The sequence below is a fragment of the Eulemur rufifrons genome, chromosome 19 (genome assembly GCF_041146395.1).
Source record: "Eulemur rufifrons isolate Redbay chromosome 19, OSU_ERuf_1, whole genome shotgun sequence".
Taxonomy (NCBI): domain Eukaryota; kingdom Metazoa; phylum Chordata; class Mammalia; order Primates; family Lemuridae; genus Eulemur; species Eulemur rufifrons.
In genome coordinates this window covers 91173929-91195249 of record NC_091001.1, presented here as the reverse complement: position 1 = coordinate 91195249, position 21321 = coordinate 91173929, and the positions used below count along the sequence as shown (strand labels likewise).

At 35.8% G+C, this 21321-nt stretch overlaps 1 protein-coding gene across 4 annotated transcripts in view; it reads left to right on the top strand.

The window, feature by feature from the left end:
* BIRC6 (baculoviral IAP repeat containing 6) overlaps positions 1-21321 on the top strand; it is a 220746-nt gene that overhangs the window by 49722 nt on the left and 149703 nt on the right. For 3 of the 4 annotated variants that reach the window (XM_069494939.1, XM_069494938.1, XM_069494937.1), the window contains exons 11-20: positions 7833-7982; positions 11367-11592; positions 12486-12646; positions 14057-14146; positions 14625-14756; positions 17351-17529; positions 18537-18670; positions 19627-19788; positions 19886-20017; positions 21022-21119. In XM_069494939.1, the coding sequence (XP_069351040.1) occupies positions 7833-7982; positions 11367-11592; positions 12486-12646; positions 14057-14146; positions 14625-14756; positions 17351-17529; positions 18537-18670; positions 19627-19788; positions 19886-20017; positions 21022-21119 (1464 nt within the window). Of the gene's footprint in view, positions 1-7832; positions 7983-11366; positions 11593-12485; positions 12647-14014; positions 14147-14624; positions 14757-17350; positions 17530-18536; positions 18671-19626; positions 19789-19885; positions 20018-21021; positions 21120-21321 lie in introns of all 4 variants that reach the window. The other variant, XM_069494940.1, reaches the window with a different exon arrangement.

Genomic DNA, 21321 nt, shown 5'->3' with positions numbered 1-21321 from the left:
GCCGGGTGTGATGGCTCACGCCTATAATCCTAGCACTCTGGGAGGCCCAGGCGGGCAGATCGCTCAAGGTCAGGAGTTCGAGACCAGCCTGAGCAAGAGTGAGACCTCCGTCTACTAAAAATAGAAAGAAATTATATGGACAGCTAAAAAAAATATATATATAAAGTTAGGCGGGCATGGCGGCACATGCCTGTAGTCCGAGCTACTTGGGAGGCTGAGGCAGGAGGATCGCCTGAGCCCAGGAGTTTGAGGTTGCTGTGAGCTAGGCTGATGCCACGGCACTCACTCTAGCCTGGGCAACAGAGTGAGACTCTGTCTCAAAAAAAAAAACCCAAAATAAAAAAACTCCTGACCTCAAGTCATCGTCCTGCCTTGGCCTTCCAAATGCTGAGATTTATAGGCGTTAGCCAATGTGCCTGGGCACATTGATTGATTTTTGAATGTTAAATCAACTTTGAATTTCTGGGATAAAACCCACTTGGTGATAGTTTATTATTTTATATATCATTGGACTCACTTTGCTAACATTTTGTTCATAATTTTTTTATCTTGTTCATGAGGCATATTATATGGCCTTTGTAATCTTTCTTTTTATTTTATTTTTGTTTCTGGTAATCTTTGTCTGGTTTCAGTATTGAGTAATGCTTGCCTGATAGAATGAGTTGGAAAGTTTGCAGCCTAACAAGAGAGGCTGGGAAAAAGGGGGTGGGGGGGAAGAATGAGTTGGAAAGTATTCTTTCTCCAATTTTGTGGTAAAGTTTGTGTGGAATTGGTCTTATTTTTTCCTTAAGTGTTTGATAGAATTTACCAGTGAAGCCCTTTGGCCTTGGAGATTTTTTTTTGTGTGTGTGTGTGTGTGTGTGTTGGTGTGTGTGAAAAGATTTATGGCTATGCAAATTAAGTTTGTTTTATAGAGAATTATTGAGGTTATCCACTCACTTATTCTTTAGTGAGCTCTGGTAATTTCTTTGTCAATTTTATTTAAGTTACCAAATTTTAGCATAAATAGTTTCATAATGTTAGCCAGGTATGGTGGTATGTGCCTGTAGTCCTAGCTACTCTGGAGACTGAGGCGGGAGGATCACTTGAGCCTAGGAGTTTGAGGTTGCTGTGAGCTAAGATCGCACCACTGCAGTCCAGCCTGGGTAACAGAGTGAGACCTCATCTCAAAAGAAAAAAAAAAGAAACATAATATTCCGTAAAATCCCTTTAATATCTGTAGACTTTTTACTGATGCCACTGCTCTTATTCATGACACTGATGATTTGTGTCTTCTTTCTTTTTTCCTGATCAGTCTCGCTAGAGATTTATCAGTTTTATTGATTTTTTTTTTTTTTAAACAATCAGCTCCTGGTTTATTCTTTGTTGTTTTTCTGTTTTTCTTTTCACTGATTTCTACTCTAATGTTATTATTTCCTTCCTCCTTGCTTTGGGTTTATTTTGTTCTTCATTCTCTAGTTTATTTACTTTTTAAAAAAATAGATCCCGTGGAGAACTAGCTCTAATTTCTTATAGTAGAAGCTTGGGTTACTGGTTTGAGATCTTCTTTGATATAGGAATTTTAAAGCTAGGCATTTTTTTGGAAGCACTGCTTTACCTGTATCCCCCTAAATTTTGATACCTTCTATTTTTCTTTTCATTTAGTTCAAAATATGTTCTAATTTCCCTTCCCTTCATTTAGAAGTGTTTTGTTTGGCCTCTAAGTATTTGAGATTTCTCTAGATTTCTTTCTGTTCCGGCCCTCTAATTTAATCCCATTGTGGTGAGAGAACATAATTTGTATGTTGTTAGTGTTTTATGGCCCAGCATATGGTCTGTCCTGGAGAGTGTTCAAGATGCACTATGAACTTACTGGGTAGTGTTCTATAAATTTTGCTTGTATGAATGTATGTTGTTAGAATTGTTAGTCTTCCTGATTTTATATGGAGTTCTGTCATTTTTGTGAGCAAGTATTGAAATCTTCAGCTATTTTTTGTTGAATTGTTTACTTTTCTTTTTAACTCTGTTTTAGCTTCACTTACTCTGAGGCTCTTTTGTTAGGGAGAGTCTTTCATAATTGTTTCATCTTCCTGTTGTATTGACCCTTTTGTTATTATGAAATAATGTCATGAATAAAATCACTTTCACTGTCTTATGGTTATAGTTTGCATCAGTCACTTATAGATGGGTAGAGTTAGATCTTGCTTTTTTATGCAGTTGGATAATGTGCTCTTTTCATTTGTATCAGTTCACATTTAATGTAATTGTTGCTATGGTTGTATTTATGTCTGCCATTTTGATGTTTCAAGTACTTTTTACATCCCTTTCTTATCCCTTCAATGCATTCTTTTGTGCTGAATAAATATTTTTAGTGTACCATTTTAATTCCTCTGTTGCTTTTTAAAAAGATTTATATAACATTAGTAAAGAATAATTTATTAGGACCATCCAGGGCCCTATTGGCAAACCAAGAAATCTTGCATCTACGGATGTGTCCCTCCTCCCCTCTCCCAAACTCTGCCCTTCTCCTAGAGATAATTGTTACTCAGAATAATTTTTATATCTTTCCTTTTAATAAGAAAACTGGTTTTATACTTCACATGTAACTGTTAGAACAACATGTTGAGTTTCGTTTGTTTTTGCACTTTATAAAAATGATATCAAACTTTAGTTTTGGAGAACTTGCTTTTCCCCTCTCATAATATGTTTTAAAATTACTCATATTGTTGCCTATCCTTTAGATCATTTAATTTTCACTTCTGCATAGTACTCCATTGTGCTATAATCCCACAAATAGTTTATCCATTTTCCTGTGAGTGGACATCTGGGTTGTTTCCAGTTTTTTTGCAATTAGGAATTCTGCTGCTATAAACAATTATGTAAGTTCCCTGGTGCACATATGTAAGAGGCTCCCTAGGGTATATTCTTAAGAGTACAACTGTTGGATCACGGAATATAATTATTTTTCTTTCCTTTTTTTAATTGTGGTACAAACATATAACAAAGTACTATTTTAATCATTTTACAGCAACAATATAGTGGCATTAAGTATATTGATAATTTTGTATAACCACTACTATTTCTAGAATTTTTCTATCACCTTAAACAGAAACTCTGTATCTATTAAGCAGTAACTCCTGATTCACTCTACCCTCAGCCTGGTAAGTTCTCTAGCAGTCCCCAACCTTTTTGGCACCAGGGACCATTTTCATGGAACACAGTTTTTCCCTGGGTAGCAGGGGAGATGGTTTTGGGATGATTCAAGTGCCTTACATTTATTGTGCACTTTATGCCTATTATTACATTGTAATATTTAATGAAATAATTATACAACTCTCCGTAGATTGGGTATCCCTGCTCTGTTCTATTTTTTGTCTCTGAATTTGCCTGTTGTAGACAGGCATATAAGTGAAATCATTTCTTATTAGTTATTGTTAATCTTTTACTGTGCCTAATTTATAAATTAAACTTTATGCTAGGTACGTATGTATGTATAGGAAAAATATATATAGGGTATGGGTATGGTACTATCCATGGTTTCAGGCATCCACTAGAGGTCTTGGAATTTATTCCCCAAGGGTAAAGGGTGACTACTGTAACACATTTTGTTTATCCATTCATCTGCAGATGGACACTTGGGTTGTTTCTACCTTTCAGCTATTGTAAATAATGCTCCTGTATACATTGGTGTGCAAGTATTTGGAGTCCCTGTTTTCAATTCTTTTGGTTATATACCTAGGAATGGAATTGCTGAGTCATATGGTAATTTTATGTTCAGCTTTTTTAAGAATCATCAAATGATTTTCTACAGAGGCTGCATGATTTTACTTTTCCATGAGCAATCTGGAAGGGTCCCAGTTTCTCTACGTCCTGACCAACTTTTGTTATTTTTCATTTTTTTGATAATGGCCAACTTGGTGATTGTGAAATGGTATCTTAATGTGGTTTTGATTTGCATTGTCCTGATAATTGATGTTGAGCATTTTTCCATGTGTTTATTAGTCATTTGTATTTCTTCTTTGTTAGAAATGACTATTCATGTCATTTGCCCACTTTTGAATTGGGTTGTTTATTTTTTTTTGTTGGAAGAATTTTTGTTGGAAGTAAAGAAATTGTAGGAGTTTTTAAAAAAATTCAGGATAGTAAACCCTTATTAAATATGATTTGCAAATATTTTCTCCCCTTCTCTGGGCTGTCTTTTGACTTTCTTGATAGTGTCTTTCATACACAAAGCATTTTAATCTTGAAAAAGTCTGATTTATCTTTTAGTGATAATCTGCTTAAGTTCATATGTTACTTTCTTGTTTTCCTTCAGTTTTTTTAATCCATTGTTCCCTTTGGCTAATTGACCATATAAAAACAGTTGACCTAACATCTTTGACTATTAATTCCAATGTCTGGACTTTCTCAGGGATGGTTTCTGTTAAATTATTTTTTTCCTGTGAATGGGCCATTCTTACCTGTTTCTTTGAGTGCTTTGTAATTTTTTGTTGAGTTTAGGACATTAGTATTATAATTTGGTACCTCTGGAAATCTGATTCTCCCACCCAGGGAGATTTTTGCTTGTTGCCACCTGCAGTCACACATTTTTCACTTTTCCAAACCATTTTTTTTCAAAGGCCATAGAACCCCTTGTCCCTTCCAGTTTCTCCAAAAGAAGGTTCTGTCACTTTAAATCTTCCTATGGCTGCTGCTTGGCAAAGTGGCTGCAGCCTGAGAAGACTGAAAAGGAGGCAAGTGTCTGCTCTGGTTCTTGGAGGAACTACGGGACCAAACAAATGCATAGCTGGTGCATGTAGGCTACTCTCTCATCAGAGATCAGCCTCCCGCTTCAGCAGGCACTCCTCTGTTTGTTGGAAGTGTCCTGTTAGGTTCCAGAGTTCTGAAATAGTTGATTCCAGTCACACTTGCTAGTTCACTGGTTGTTTTGGTGGAGGGACCCACCTCCTAGAGCTTCCTACTCTGCCATTTGACATGAAATCACTGGTCCCTGTATTGAATTTTTTTTTTTTTACACTACCTTTTTTTGAGTTATATTTTCAGTGGTTTAATTTGTAACACAATCTGCTTGAGAATAATAATAACTTAATTCTGGTAAAATATATAGAAACTTTGCTCTAATCTTTGCCCCCATATATTACATTTAGATAGGCTATAAACCCAGCAAAAACATGTTGTAATTATTTTATACAACCTTTTTTCCTTCCTTCCTTCCTTCCTTCCTTTCTTCCTCCTTTCCTTTTCTTTCTTTCTTTCTCTCTCTCTCTCTCTCTTTCTTCTTTCTTTCTTTCTTTCTTTCTTTTTTTTTTTAAGACAGAGTCTCTCTGTGTGGCCCCTGGTAGAGTGCAGTGGCATCATCGTAGCTCAGTGCAACCTCAAACTCCTTGGCTCAAGTGATCCTCCTGCCTCAGCCTCCCAGGTAGCTGGGACTACAGATGCATGTCACCACGCCCTGCTAATTTTTCTATTTTTAGTAGTGATAGAGTCTCACTGTGTTGCTCAGGCTGGTCTTGAACTCCTGAGCTCAAGCAGTCCTCCTGCCTCAGCCTCTCAGAGTGCTAGGATTATAGGCGTGAACTACTGCATCTGGTCCTACAACCCTTATCTTTTAAAGAAGTTGACAAAGGAATGAAAAAAAGTTATTATATTTACCTACTTACCATTTCTAGGTGTTCCTTATTTTTGCCTTGTGAATTTGGTGTTGCTTGCTTTCATCTTGACTTTCCTTGGTAGTTACTGTAAGGCTGGTCTGCTAATGTATACTTCTCTCAGTCTTCATTTCATGTTCATTTCTGAAGAATAATGCTGTATATAGAATTATTAATTGAAAATTTTGTTCTATGAATGTCATTCCATTGCCTCTGGCTTCCATTGTTTCTGATAAATCATCTGTTAATTTGTATTGTTGTTTCTGCGTATTGTTTTTGTGAGTAATTTTTATCTTCTGTTTTCATGGTGTTCTCTTTGCCTTTGATTCTTAACAGTTTGTATGGATGTGTGTTATCTCTTTGTGTTTATCCTGTTTGAAGTTCATTGAACTTGACTGGATTTGTAGTGTAATGTTTTCTGTCAAATTTGTTAAGTTTTTGCCTGTTATTTCTTCAGTTTTTTCTTCTACTTCTCTCTTAATGGAATTCTCATTACATGTATATTCTTATATTTGATCTGTCCCTTGGGTCTCTGCAGTTCTTTTTACTTAAAAAGAAAAATGGTTTCTTTCTGTTATTCAGATTGGTTAATTTCTCTTAATCTATTGTTATTTCACTGATTCCTTCTGTTGCTTAGATCTGCTTTGACCCTCTTTAGTGAACTTGTTATTTTACTTTTCATCTCCAGAATTTCCCTTTTGTTCTTTTTAAAAATAATTTCTATTTCTTTGTTGAGTCATTTGTGCACCATTCTTTCCTGTAATTCTCTGTACTTGGTTTCCTCTCGTTCTGTAAAAATATTGACAATAACATTGAAATTTTTGTCTGCTAATTCTGACATCTGGAACACTCAGCCATTTTCTTTTTTTTTTTTTTTTTTTTAAATCTGGAGCATACGTCACTCTTTGCATGTCTTGTGATGTTTTCTGCATTGTTAGAGATAACATAGAAACTCTGGATTGAAATCCCTTACCCGCACCCCTGCCCCATTTGTTTTATTTGTTACCATGTGCGGCTGCTGATTTCTTTCTCTACTCATTTTTTACCCCCCGGCTTTCATTTTTAGGCCTTGTTTCTTATTTTGTTGCTTTTGTGTCAGTGTGGCTTAGTATTTAGCCAAAGATCGATAACTTGTGCCCAAATACCTTTAGCCAGTAAGGCCATGTTCAAGTGTGCCCTGGCTTTTATTTTCCATTGCACTCTTTCAAGTCTCTTCCGGGTAGGCATAGAGGTTAGTTGGCTGGGAATGTGTTGATGGCTTGGGCCCCCTCTGGTTTTTGCTGCACATGTGCACAGCCTCTGATCAAAGTGAGTTATGTGGAGAGTTTACCGAGCCACCTGTACTTCTCTCACTTCTTGTAATTCTGTGTTAAATTCCTGGTATTTCTAGTGCTTTGCTTGCCCCAGACCGGATAGCAGATCTCCTTGTTCATTGCTCATTGAAATCACTGCTTTAAACTGAAAGCTCTCCAAATCAAATGAGCCCTCTCAGGAAGTGGCAGCAAATCTGCTTGTTTACACTGCTGGCCCTGGTCTGGTTGAATGACACTTTTGTGCAGCTTTATAGTGGCTTTCAGAAAGGGGATTTATCATCTTCCTTATTCTATCATGCTGAAAATGAATCTTCAAATACTCTTGTTGGAATATACTATTAATCATTGCTTTTTTGGGTCTTAATTATTTGCTAAGTTTGCTGTCAATTTTTTCTTGTGACAGAGATAATGAAAACTAGAAATTTGAGTTGCTTTCATTTCATTGTGAGTTCTTCAAAAAATTAGGAGTATTTGTTCAGTTTTGCTCCTGCTTGGGATTAAGAGATTGGGCTATGGATCCCAGTATAGCTTAGTGCACCAGTTTTCTCCTTTGTAAAATGGCCACGGTAGTAGTTCCTATCTCAAGAGTTTTTAGTGATGATTAAATGAATTAATTAAAGTGCTTAAAATAGTATCCTATACATAGTACTACAGAAATACCTATTTTCACATGTTTGTGAATTTGTCATTTTGTTCATTAAAATTGGTTTTCAGTTTGCAATTCCTTGGCAATTAAATTTGTGAACTCTTGGAGCTATCTCACTTATGTTGCCTTCCTTATCTGCCTTTGAAGTGATATAGAAATAAATTGTTTCTTAACTAAGTAGTATTGCATTTGAATATTTAGTTTTTACTCATTTTACATATATCTGTGAAATTTACTACACTGTAGGTGGTGAGCTTCATTTTCTCCAAATTGGAGGAACCTGTGATGATATTGATGAAGCTGATATACTAGTGGATGGATCTCTTTCTAAAGGAATAGAACCATCTTCAGAAGGTTCCAAACCTTTATCAAATCCTTCAAGTCCTGGCATTTCAGGTATGATATTAAATTTTTAAATGATTTTTTAAAAATGTGAATTCTTATCATGTTAAGTTTTCTGAGCTCGTTTTATATAATCTTAAACATTATTTCATTTTTTATAATCAATTTTTGATTGCTTTGTTGAGGGAGTTCATTTCCTTGTTGAGGTTCTTTTACTAGGCTTGTTACTGTGTATTAGTTTTCACTATTTTTCTAGTAATTGGAAGATGTTGCAAACATATTAAAATAAGAAATGATTCTCAACCTGTGGTAGATTAATCAATATTGGTGAAGTCACCTAAGAGATAAAAACTATTTCAGCTATTAAGGAGCTTTTTTAGTCTAGTTAGGGAGGAAAACAACATATGAAAGAGAATAGAATTCATTGAGTAAGTGTAAAATCAGTGGACTGGCTAATATTATTAATATTACTGCTGGAATTGAAAAGCTGAAAAAAGTATACTCTCACTTGAGTGTATTGAGGTGGTACATTCACATCCACATTGCCCTATCCTGAATCTCCAGATGTTTGTTTTTGTTTGTTGTTTTTGCCTTTTTTCCCTACCCAAGTTCCACGTTGCCCTCCAGAGCTGTTTTCAAAAGGAGTAATGAAGCATGTTACTCCCTGCTGAAAAATCATTATTTGCTTTGTAGACTTTTTTTGTTTTTTTAATTTTAAATAGTTGGCCAGAAAATTTTTCTATTTTTAGTAGAGACAGGGGTCTCGCTCTTGCTCAGGCTGGTCTCGAACTCCTAACCTCGAGCGATCCACCCGCCTCGGCCTCCCAGAGTGCTAGGATTACAGGCGTGAGCCACCGCGCCCACCCCTGCTTTGTAGACTTTTATGTAATAACTCTAGATTGCTTCTTAATCCCTAGTATGTAATTCAGTTCCATGCTCTTCATGTATTATACTAGGCTTTCTTACCCCAACTCTTTACACCTGCATTTAGATCTTTTTGCTTCCACAGTGCTGTTATGTTTTACTCTTAGCACTTATCATACTTTATCCCCTGAACCTAGCATTTAAAAGTTTAACAAATCTTTTTTTTTTTTTTTTTTTGAGACAGAGTCTCACTCTGTTGCCCAGGCTAGAGTGAGTGCCGTGGCGTCAGCCTAGCTCACAGCAACCTCAAACTCCTGAGCTCAAGCGATCCTACTGCCTCAGCCTCCCGAGTAGCTGGGACTACAGGCATGCGCCACCATGCCCGGCTAATTTTTTCTATATATATTTTTAGCTGTCCATATAATTTCTTTCTATTTTTAGTAGAGGTGGGGTCTCGCTCTTGCTCAGGCTGGTCTCGAACTCCTGAGCTCAAACGATCCGCCCACCTCGGCCTCCCAGAGTGCTAGGATTACAGGCGTGAGCCACCTCGCCCGGCCTAAAAGTTTAACAAATCTTTAATGAAAAGTATGTTTAAACTCAAACAAATTTCAAATATAAATAATTCTGAAAGTTGTTATTTGTTCTTTATCGACACTTGTATTTGGGCATTTGATAATTTTTCTTTGCACTAAAAGCAAACTTTTAGTGATCACTAATACATGTTAACTTTAGTGATTTTTAGGGATTACTATTATAATGTACAGCAGTCTTCATTACTTCATATGTCAAGCTTTCTCAACCTCAACGCTATTTTGGACCAGATAGTTTTTGTTGTGGGAGGACTGTCCTCTGTTGTATAAGCAGCATCTCTGGCTTCTACCCACTAGATTCTAGTAGTATACACAACCGTCCCCATTGCGACAATGAAATATTTCCAAATAACTGGTTGGAGGTAGACTCATTCTCCCTGCCCCCCACCCCCCGAGATGTAATGATTTGTTGTAATTAATCAAGACTTCAGTGTCTTGGCTAACTATACAACTTGGTATAAAAAGCTCACATACTGAATATTTTCATATTTTGCAGGTTATTGGTAGAATACAGAAGAATTTTCATATAAAGTACATAAGATTACTTGTTAGTAGAGAAAAGATGAATTAGGTTATAAAGAACTAAATAATGTAAAGAAAGGATACTGATACCATGCTGTTATGTTTATGAATAGTATTTAATACTCTTAATCAGATTCAAAACGGCCAGAATAAGATGTAGTTTGAAGTAAACTTGTAATAATTTTATAGAACTTGGCGTCATTTTTCTATGTGAAAATATTCTAAACCTACCAGATTTAAAATTTCATATTTTAGTCTTTTTTAAAAAACTTATATTTTAAATTGAAATAAGAACGACAGCTTCTCAGCTTTGTCAAATGTTAGACATCTCATAGATGTGAATATAGATATAGGATTTGTAAAAGAAACCTATTCTGTCTGAAGCAGGTTGTTACTCTTATAATACTGATATGTACACAAGATATTCTTAAATACTACAGAAGTAGAAAAAAAATAACTGTTTAATCTTTCTATTTGTAATTATTTGCCATGAATATAGCTTTTGATTATTTTTTAAAATTAGTTTTTTTTAATTGTGAAAGGGCGTATGACATGTATTTGCTGATGGTGTGGCATTTTGTTTTCTAAATAATAAGGTCTAAAAGTTAAATTTTTTTTTTTTTTTTTTGAGATACAGTCTTACTTTGTCACGCTGGCTAGAGTGCAGTGGCATCATCATAGCACACTGCAACCTCAAACTCCTGAGCTCAAGTGATCCTCTTACCTCAGCCTCCTGAGTAGCTGGGCCTACAGGAACAGGCTGTCCCACTAAATTTTTTTTTTTTTTTTTTTTGAGACAGAGTCTAACTCTGTTGCCTGGGCTAGAGTGCCGTTAGCCTAGCTCATAACCACCTCAAACTCGGGCTCAAGCAATCCTACTGCCTCAGCCTCCCAAGTAGCTGGGACTACAGGCATGCGCCACCATGCCCTGCTAATTTTTTCTATATAGTTTTAGTTGTCCATCTAATTTCTTTCTATTTTTTTTAGTAGAGACGGGGACTCACTCTTGCTCATGCTGGTCTCGAACTCCTGAGCTCTGCTGATCCTTCTGCCTTGTCCTCCCAATGTACTACATTTATAGGCAGGAGCCACCCCGCTGGGCCCTAAAAGTTAATTATTGATCCGATGTAAACTGGCTTGTGTGTTATCACCACTGCTTTTCTTGCCCTCATTAACTTAGAGCTAAAGCTCAGTAATACCTCTTCTCATAGGTGCGTTTGGGTTTCTCCAATAGTGTGCTACACTAGCTATAATTTAAAATATTCAGTGTGGAGTTTTTTTCTGTGATATTAGTCAGTGCTGGTTACTTTAATTGTATATAGATACCTGAGCCCACTTTATTAACTTTCAGGATATTTGGTAGCTGTTGCCATTTCAGTGACAAAAAATATGAATTAAAACTTCATCATCATCTTCTCCTTTTTTTTAACCCATTTCAAATACTACATCCACTGATGTTAAGGAGTGGAGTTATTGGTGGACCAGCCATTCACCCTCGAAATCTTGACATCTCTAGTGGAGCTAACCCGCTTTGAGACTTTGACTCCACGGTTTTCAGCAACTGTTCCTCCATGCTGGGTAGAAGTTCAGCAAGAACAGCAGCAAAGGAGGCATCCTCAACATTTGCATCAGCAACACCATGGAGATGCTGCTCAACATACTAGAACTTGGAAACTACAGACTGACAGGTAAAAACATTTCCCCTAGATACTTAATTTTTTTTTTTTTTTTTTTGAGACAGAGTCTCACTCTGTTGCCTGGGCTACAGTGCTGTGGCGTCAGCCTAGCTCACTGCAACCTCAAACTCCTGGGCTCAACCAATCCTCCTGCCTCAGCCTCCCGAGTAGCTGGGACTACAGGCACACGCCACCATGCCCGGCTAATGTTTTTTATATATATATATTTTTTAGTTGTCCAGCTAATTGCTTTCTATTTTTATTTTTATTTTTATTTTTTAGTAAAGACGGGGTCTCACTCTGCTCAGGCTGATCTCAAACTCCTGAGCTCAAATGATCCACCCGCCTCGGCCTCCCAGAGTGCTAGGATTACAGGCGTGAGCCACTGCGCCCGGCCAAGAAGTTTGGTTTTTTTCATGATGAATTTGAGATGTCTGGTAGACATTTGGATATGAACCTTAAATTTAGTGGAGGAGTTTGGTTTGGGGATTTTCATTTTCAAACATATAGGTAGAATTTAAAACCCAACAATGAATATATATAAGAAATACAAGAAGTTTTTGTTTTAAAATGAAGTTTCTGGGGCCCCACTCATAGGTTTAGAGTGGGGCCCAGGAATCTGTAGGTAATTCTGAGGTTTGATAGTCCACACTTTGAGGAACTAAGTTTATTTGTATGTACAAGTCTCAACACAGGTGTAGATTCCTAAAGTAAAATCATTCATTACCCTACATTTAACCTGTTTCATTGCAAGCTGCTTATCTTCTCTCTTGATCCCATTGAGAAACATTAAGCTTTATTGTAAGCTACGAGTCAAACAGCAGTAAAGATGATATTAATGATAATATGATTATGGCTGAAGAAAGATTTTTGCTTTATTTAGCATTTTTCCTTTTATTTGACAGCAACAGCTGGGATGAACATGTATTTGAATTGGTACTACCTAAAGCTTGTATGGTTGGACATGTGGACTTCAAATTTGTTTTGAACTCAAACATCACCAATATTCCACAGATACAAGTGACACTGCTGAAAAATAAAGCTCCCGGCTTAGGGAAAGTCAATGGTAAGAACGGGTCAAAATTTATGTTTGAAGATTTTATCTTGTTTCTGAACAATACTAATTTTCAACTTGGCTGTCTAGGTTTGATGTACCATCCTACCCCCGTCGCTATTTGCCTGCTATTTGTTTTGTGATTTTTTTTTAGAAAAGTAACTCGGAGAACATTTCAGAGCTTTTTTTCAGTAACCTAGTAACGTTTAGAATTACATAAATTTGACTAATATAATCATGCTTTTTGGGAAATGGGATTAGTTCCTTTTTGAATTAGTTTCACTTTTGGTATTACTAGCTTCATACATTTCTTTTCCTAAGAGGAGACTTGATTGTGAAAAGAACTGTCATGAAAGTTACGTATTCTGTTAAGGTTATTAGTGAAACCAACATTTCATGTAATATGGAAATATACCCATTTTTATTTATGATTCTTACAAGTTCAGAATTTGATACACTGAGTTATTAAAGTACACATTTAGCATGTTTGGAACTAGGTGTTACTTCTGAGTGTTTTCTTTTTAATAGGTTAGTTTAAAAGGCTGGTAATAATACCAGGGTAAAATGGCAAATTAACACCAGGGGTTTCAAGCATTGAAATCTGAAAAATTTCCTGTGTCAAAAATTACATACACATTTGACCGTCTGTATCTGTGGGTTCTGCATCTGAAGATTCAACCAGCCACAGATTGAAAATGCTTGGGGGAAAACCCAATAAAAAAATTACAATATGACAATTAAAAAACAATACAGATAAACAATACAATATAACAACTATTTATGTAGCATTTACATTGTACTAGGTATTATGAGTAATCTAGAGATAATTTAAAGTATATGGGAGAATGTGGATATGTTCTGTGCAACTACTGTGCCATTTTATATAAAGGACTTGAGTATCCTTGGATTTCAATATCCTTGAGGGTCTTAAAACTAATTTCCCACAGATACCAAGGGATGACTGTGTGTATGTGTTTGTGTGTATATATATGTGTGTGTGTGTGTGTTTGTATGCATATATTCTTTTGAATCACGACAGATTTTGAATTGAGTCTAGGACTTAGCCTTTGATATATTTAAAACTCTGCAGGTGCTTGTACTGTATGGCCTAGGGTAAGAACTTTTAATTTATTTGCCAGCAAATTATTTTTTCACATGACTATCTTATTACCATTAAAAGAGAGAAGTGTATCAAACTTCAAGAGTGCATCAAACTCTTGAAATTGAATCAGATTTTTTTCCTCTCCCTGATCACCATTTTAGAGCATCTGTGATGAAAATCACAGTAGTTCCCCAAGTTAACAGAAAATTATAGAGTTTTAGGCACATAAATCATTGATACTAAGCAAAATTAAGTTTACTAATATTTTTATCCTCTAGAAACAGCAGTAGATAGGCAGATCACCTTTCCTTTGTCTCCAGCTCTTAACATTGAAGTGGAACAAAATGGGAAACCGTCCCTGATTGATTTGAATGAAGAAATGCAGCACATGGATGTAGAGGAATCACAGTGTGAGTTAAATTACAGAGCTGTTGTCCATGACAGTAAAAGGAGTAGTGATCCGAATGCATCATGTTGGGCAAAGATTTCCTTATGGCTTGCAAAACCTTGGTTTTAAGAACATGATTAAAAAATAACCTAATTCTGCTTTGGCAATATGCTTTAACTTTCAGCTCATCTTTGTGAACACAGCTGCGCTAATACTTGCATTCTTGTTTTTTAATTCCTTGGAATTTGAAATCAAATGGTGGTTTTATAAATTTTTTGAAAATCATGGTGAAATGTAAAATAATATGGGAAGAGAAAGCAAGATCATAGATAATTGATAATAGTTCCTTAGCATGGCAATGAATTCTTATTTGAGCACGTTCTAAGTATGGTATTTTGTACGGTGGTGTTATATGTAAATAGGATGGATATTTACTTACTATATATTACACTTAAAAAAGCAAACTGATTTAAAAGAAAAATGTGTATTTTTCTTTCTAGGTCTTAGATTATGTCCATTTTTAGAAGATCATAAAGAAGACATTCTGTGTGGGCCCGTGTGGCTTGCTAGTGGCCTTGATCTATCAGGGCATGCTGGGATGCTGACGCTGACAAGCCCCAAGCTTGTTAAAGGTGACATAATATATTTTACAAAACTAGAATAAATAATTCCACAGTTACAAAAGAGATTTTTAAGAAAACTGATCTAAAAAAAAAAAAAAAAGATACTGTTTTGTTTGGGACTTTCATTAGAAATTCCATCAGTTTCCTATTAGTTGAGGACATTTCCACTCATAGTAACTGTATAGTTATCTATCCTACTTTTTGTATCAGAGCTCTCAGTGTTTTTTGAAAAAGCATAAAGAAATGACTATAGGGTGACTTAGTGTGACATAGCAGAGCTCTTCGAAGTACGCAGATGTTATGTTTTATCATATTTACCTTTCCCATCACATGAGTCCCATGTCTTCAGAGTTTTGTTGTATATTGTTTTATATATATATATATATATATATATATATATCTTCCCTTAAAAGAGAGGTTTTATAGAAGAGCTTTGATAGTGTCAGATACAATTATTTGCGTATCATAAATAAATGCAAATTATAAGAAATATATATTTAAAAATAATTGGCTATTATATGGATAATAAATAGAAATATCAGTAGTAGGACTTTTTTAGCTTTTTCATCCTGTGGGTGAATTAAGGAAACCAACAAACAAAATGCCAGCTCAGTTGTTCAAGAAATTTGGAGGTGGGATGGGGTATAGAGATCCTTTCCCAAACCAAGATAAAACTGACTATGAAAACAACTATTTTAATTTGTGTACGTTCCCTTTATAATGTTTGTTCACATTCACACATTTACATTTAATTGCAGGCGTAATGCAGGTTGAATATTCTTTAACTGAAATGCTTGTGACCAGAAGTGTTTTAGATTTCGTATTTTTTTTCAGATTTTGGAATATTTGCAATATACTTAACAGGTTCAGCATCCCTAATGCAAAAAACCCGAAGTCTAGAATGCTCCAGTGAACATTTCCTTTGAGCATCATGTTGAGACCCAAAGAGTTTCAGATTCTTGGCATTTTGGATTTTCAGATGAGGGGTACTCAGCCTGTTGTGCTTTCCTGGCTATATCTTATTAATTCATTAAGTTTTTGAGAACTTATGATGTGTTAAGCTTCATACTGGTATACAGTGGTGAGCAAAAACTTGTAAATCTCTTCTCATATTGTTTAGGGTATTTTAGTTTAGTGAGAGTGTGAAATTTAAATTTTTATATGAAAATAAAAATGTTGGTTTTGATAAAATGAGGGATGGAATTACACAGCATGTGACTGGAAACCTTAATAATGTGTTAATTTTCTTAGAATTTACTAAGATTTAGTTTTTTTCTCATCAGATTCCCTCAAAAATGGCTAAATTTTTATGGAAGAGTAAAAGGGGGTGAAATATGCCAAAGAAATTTTGAAATGGAAGATTGAGAGGGAGAGTCTGATCAGCTACTATATCACAGAATAGTACAGCAAAAAGAAGAGTGTAACAGTGTAGTGCTAGCACAGTGGGCAGGTAGATAATTGGAAAACAACAACGGTAGGATTCACAATTGTGAAAAGATTTAATACCTGCTAAAGCAGCAATAGATTGGTGTTTTGCTGGCAGGTGTATTAATTGAGGGAATTTTAACAATATATTTTACATGTAGATTGTATAGTATGATCTCCATGTAGTTAAAAAAAGAGAAAACACATTCTAGCAATAATAATTATCTGAGTACTTTCTTTGTGCCAAGCACAAAGTGTTTCAGTAACTCAGAGGTAGGTACTATTATTCTCATTTTACATTAGCAGAAGCTGAACCTCAGAGAGGATAATTTGTCACATGCCTAATAAATGGCAGAGCCATTATTGAAACCCAGGTAGTGATGCCAAAGCCTGTGCTGTTTTCACTGTTAATCCTGTAATGCTATGTGTGTGTGCACATGTATGTTTTCATAAGAAGTCTAGGTGGATACACATAATGATACCATAATTATCTGTGGGTGGTACCTTAGTGACAATTTTGTTGTTTTTTTTTTTTTTTTTTGGAGATAGAATCTTGCTCTTTCACCCAGGGTAGAGTGCTGTGGCGTCAGCATAGCTAACAGCAACCTCAAACTCCTGGGCTCAAGCCTCCTGCCTCAGCCTCCCGAGTAGCTGGGACTACAGGTGCGTGCCACCACGCCTGGCTAATTTTTTCTGTTTTTAGTTGCCTGGCTAATTTTTTCTATATTTTTTTAGTAGAGACGGGGTCTCGCTCTTGCTGAGGCTGGTCTCGAACTCCTGACCTCAAGCGATCCTCCTCCCTTGGACTCCCAGAGTTCTAGGATTACAGGCGTGAGCCACTGTGCCTGACTCCTTAATGCAATTGTATATTCTTTTTTGTAATTTTTTTTGGTAGTTCACAAAATTTCTACTGTTAAAATGAATAATGCCATTGGGGAAAAACATGCCAAATGTTTATAAAAATTAGTAAAAAATTTCTAACTTATACCATCAATATAACTTCTGTGCTCCTTGTTTTTTTGCTACCAACATATGAAGGTTGTCAAACCACGTCATACTCAAACAGTATAACTTGAAATTTCTGGTGTGGAGGTGATTATTTAGCTTGCTCTATGATGATGAAAAACAGCTGACTTTTTTGGTGATTCAATTTGTCCTATTCTATGCTACTTCTCTAGGTATGGCGGGAGGAAAATATCGTTCGTTTTTAATCCATGTTAAGGCAGTGAATGAAAGAGGAACAGATGAAATTTGTAATGGTGGTATACGTCCTGTAGTAAGACTTCCATCCCTAAAACACCATGGTAACAAGGGTTACTCACTTGCTTCACTCTTGGCAAAAGTTGCAGCAGGCAAGGTATGAAACTGTCATTTTGAACACTAACAGTGCTGTTTTAAACGTTGTAGATCAGGTTTGACATACTGTTGGAAGTACTGTGACCCTTCATTGATGTTTTACTTGGCACTTGGCTTGTATTTTTTCCTTGCAATGACTTAGGAAAAGTATGATTAAGAAGAAAATGTTTTGAATTAACTTTAGGCAAATTACCTAGCTTTTATAAAGTGTACTCAGTAGGGAGTAATTGTTAGCAGGTACTTCCCTTTGTAATTATTTTAGACCATAATACTTATTTCCTTAGGTATGAGAGTTTTTTCCTATGCCCTCTACTAGTAACTCACAACTTCTTTTTGGTGGGGGGTGGTGGTGGAGATAAATTTGGGAGGATGCAGAAAGAGAACTTGGGAGGTAATTTTAGAGGTACATCCTAATCTTCATGGTTGATTTCCTACAACTAGCTGTGTACCATGCAGCTCTTCGTAATTTTCTGATCTTGGATTTTCCTGAACTCTGGAGGTTTTGTTTTTCTATCATTATTCATAAGCAGCAATAGCAGCAATATCAGTAACACCAATCATCTTGTATTTGTATAGGTCTTCCAATTTTTCAAGGACTTCTGTGTACTTTATCTGATTTAATCCTCAAAATAACTCTGAGGTAGGCAGAGCAGGTGCTGTTATCTCCATGTTTTTATATTGAAAGTGAGTGAACCTTAGCAATTGGGGAGCTGGCATATCTCATAGCTTATAAGTGCTATAGCTGGGAATTAGACTCAGGACTTTGGATTTATAGTCTTTTATCATTGGGTTATTGCCTTTAAAATAGTGACTATGACTTTCTTTTATTTTTCCTCTATTATAATTCTGGGGAAAAATCGTTTACTGAATATGAGGGTAATAGCTAGCATTTAATTTGAGATTTATGTTTTGATAGTCACATTTGATTGTTTTCCTTTATTTTACAACTTTAATAGTAATTTAGTTTTGTTTGTTTGTTTATTCAGTTATTTGTTTTTGTATGTTTAGGAAAAATCATCTAATGTTAAGAATGAAAATACAAGTGGCACCCGTAAATCTGAAAACCTCCGGGGCTGTGACTTACTTCAAGAGGTCTCAGTCACCATTCGAAGGTTTAAGAAAACTTCAATTTCTAAGGAAAGGTAATCTCATTTCATTTTCCTGCTATTATAGTTATAAAACTACAAAACATACCAACAGACACACAAATTTAAGAATCTTAACTTTTACCTGAAAATTTTTGTTTGCTTTCCATTTCTCTTAATAAATTACAATCTCAGTGAGGGTATGAATTGTCTTTCTCCCCCATTGGTTTATTCTTGGTGTCTGTACAGTGCTTGTTTTTTTTTTTTTTTTTTTTTTTTGAGACAGAGTCTCACTCTGTTGCCCAGGCTAGAGTGAGTGCCGTGGCGTCAGCCTAGCTCACAGCAACCTCAAACTCCTGAGCTCAAGCGATCCTCCTGTCTCAGCCTCCCGAGTAGCTGGGACTACAGGCATGCACCACCATGCCCGGCTAATTTTTTTTTTCTATATATATTTTTAGCTGTCCATATAATTTCTTTCTATTTTTAGAGGTGGGGTCTCGCTCTTGCTCAGGCTGGTCTCGAACTCCTGAGCTCAAACGATCCACCCACTTCGGCCTCCCAGAGAGCTAGGATTACAGGCGTGAGCCACCGCGCCCGGCCTGTACAGTGCTTGTTATATACCAGGAATAGATGAGGAAAGAAATAACTATGATTTTAAGGTAAACTCAGCTTGATGTGGTGGTATAGGCTGCAGTCCCAGGCTGAGGCTGAGGTGCGAGGATTGCTTGTTCCAGGAGTTTGAGTCCAGCCTGGACAACATAGTGAGACTCCATCTCTTAAAAAAAAGTGAAGTTATACTCATTCTTTGTCAGATTATAACACATTATTGTAAACTCCATTTCTTTTAAAATGGTCTACAAAGTACTCCATATATATTATTTAAAAACTTAAAAAATGTAATTGTGATATTTATGATTTAAAATGAAACATTATTTGATCAACCAGGTTGTGATAGCTTTAGTTTAATTGTTCTGTTTTGGTTGGTATCGTATCTCTATTTTCTTTTTCTGTAGAGTGCAACGATGTGCCATGTTACAGTTTTCAGAATTTCATGAGAAGCTTCTTAACACTCTTTGTAGAAAAGTAGATGATGGTCAAATCACAGAACATGCCCAGAGCCTTGTGTTGGATACTCTCTGTTGGTTAGCTGGAGTGCATTCAAATGGACCTGGAAGGTTAATAATTAAAATTTTGCTTATTGTTGATGATTGCCTTTTGGATGTTATGATTAAAACTTCAAGATGAATCTAAATGTCTGCCATTGTTTTGCAGCTCAAAGGAAGGAAATGAGAGTCTACTTTCAAAAACACGAAAATGTCTTTCAGACATCGTACGTGTTTGCTTCTTTGAGGCAGGACGAAGTATAGCCCATAAGTGTGCCCGATTTCTAGCCTTGTGCATTAGGTTGGTGTGTTTTTAAGTTGAAAGCATACTTTGTAGGTGCACCTACAGTTTAGTGGGTGATACCTTGTCTATAGTGTAATTATAGTATGTGTAATTTAAGAGAATTACAAAAGTTGATGAAGTTTATTGAAATTCTAAGCAAGAGTTTTGGGTTCTTAGTGCAAAATGTCATGTTAAATAAGCCTATTAATAAAATAAACCTACTAAGCTTTTCTGTCTATTAGTAGCACTATGGTAAAGGGAACTCTTCCCTCACTTTTACTCCTGTTGTCCCTGATTATCCTTTTCTTCCCCGGAAGCTATGTTCCGTGTTGTATACAAATCTGACTGGTCTTTTAGTAACATTGCACAAGTCATTTTCTCTAAACCCTGAGACTTGAACTCAGTAGTCCCTCCTTATCCACAGGGCATATGTTCCAAAGACCCCCTAGTGGATGCCCGAAACCATGGATAGTACCAAATCCTATATAGACTATGTTTTTTTTCCTGTATATACATAGTCATGGTGAGGTTTAATTTATAAATTATGCACAGTAAAAGATTAATGGTAACTAACAATAGAGCAACTATAACAATATACTATAATAAAAAGTTATGCAAATGTTGTATCCCTGTGAAAATAATCTTATTGTACTGTCCTTACCTGTTTTCAGCCCACATCTGACCTTAGGTAACTGAAACTGGAATTTGAAACTGCACCTAAGGGTTCCTACTTTCTACTGTATTTAGGAAATCTTTAAGAGCTAATGGTCAATATTGACTTTACCTGCTTGTTCGCCCTTTTTAGTAAAGATAATGGTTGACCACATAAGAAGATAGTTACAAAGATGCTTAGTCTAATCAGTTCCTTCTCTCTTTTGGTATGTCCATAGTGCTTCAAGGGAGATTTTTCTTATAATCAGTATGAATACATTGTAAAGATTTTAAAGTACTACAGCAGGTTTATGGTTGAATTTAGATCTTGAGAAATGTCTTTAAAATTTTTCTTTTTAACATATTTTTAGTAATGGCAAGTGTGACCCATGTCAACCAGGATTTGGATGTGTTTTGTTGAAGGCCTTACTTGATAATATGTCATTTTTACCTGCAGCAGCAACTGGTGGTATGTAAAATTAATCATTACTAGCTGTCATAATAGGGATTATCTCACATGTATACTTAAAATTATAACATAATTTTTCTCTATTATTCCCTTTTTGTTCCCGTACCTTATCTGTATTTTTTTAGAGAGATTGATAAATGTTGGTTGGGTGGGCATATACTCTGTTCAGTAATATTCCTGGCAAAAAGTTAGTGGGACAGAT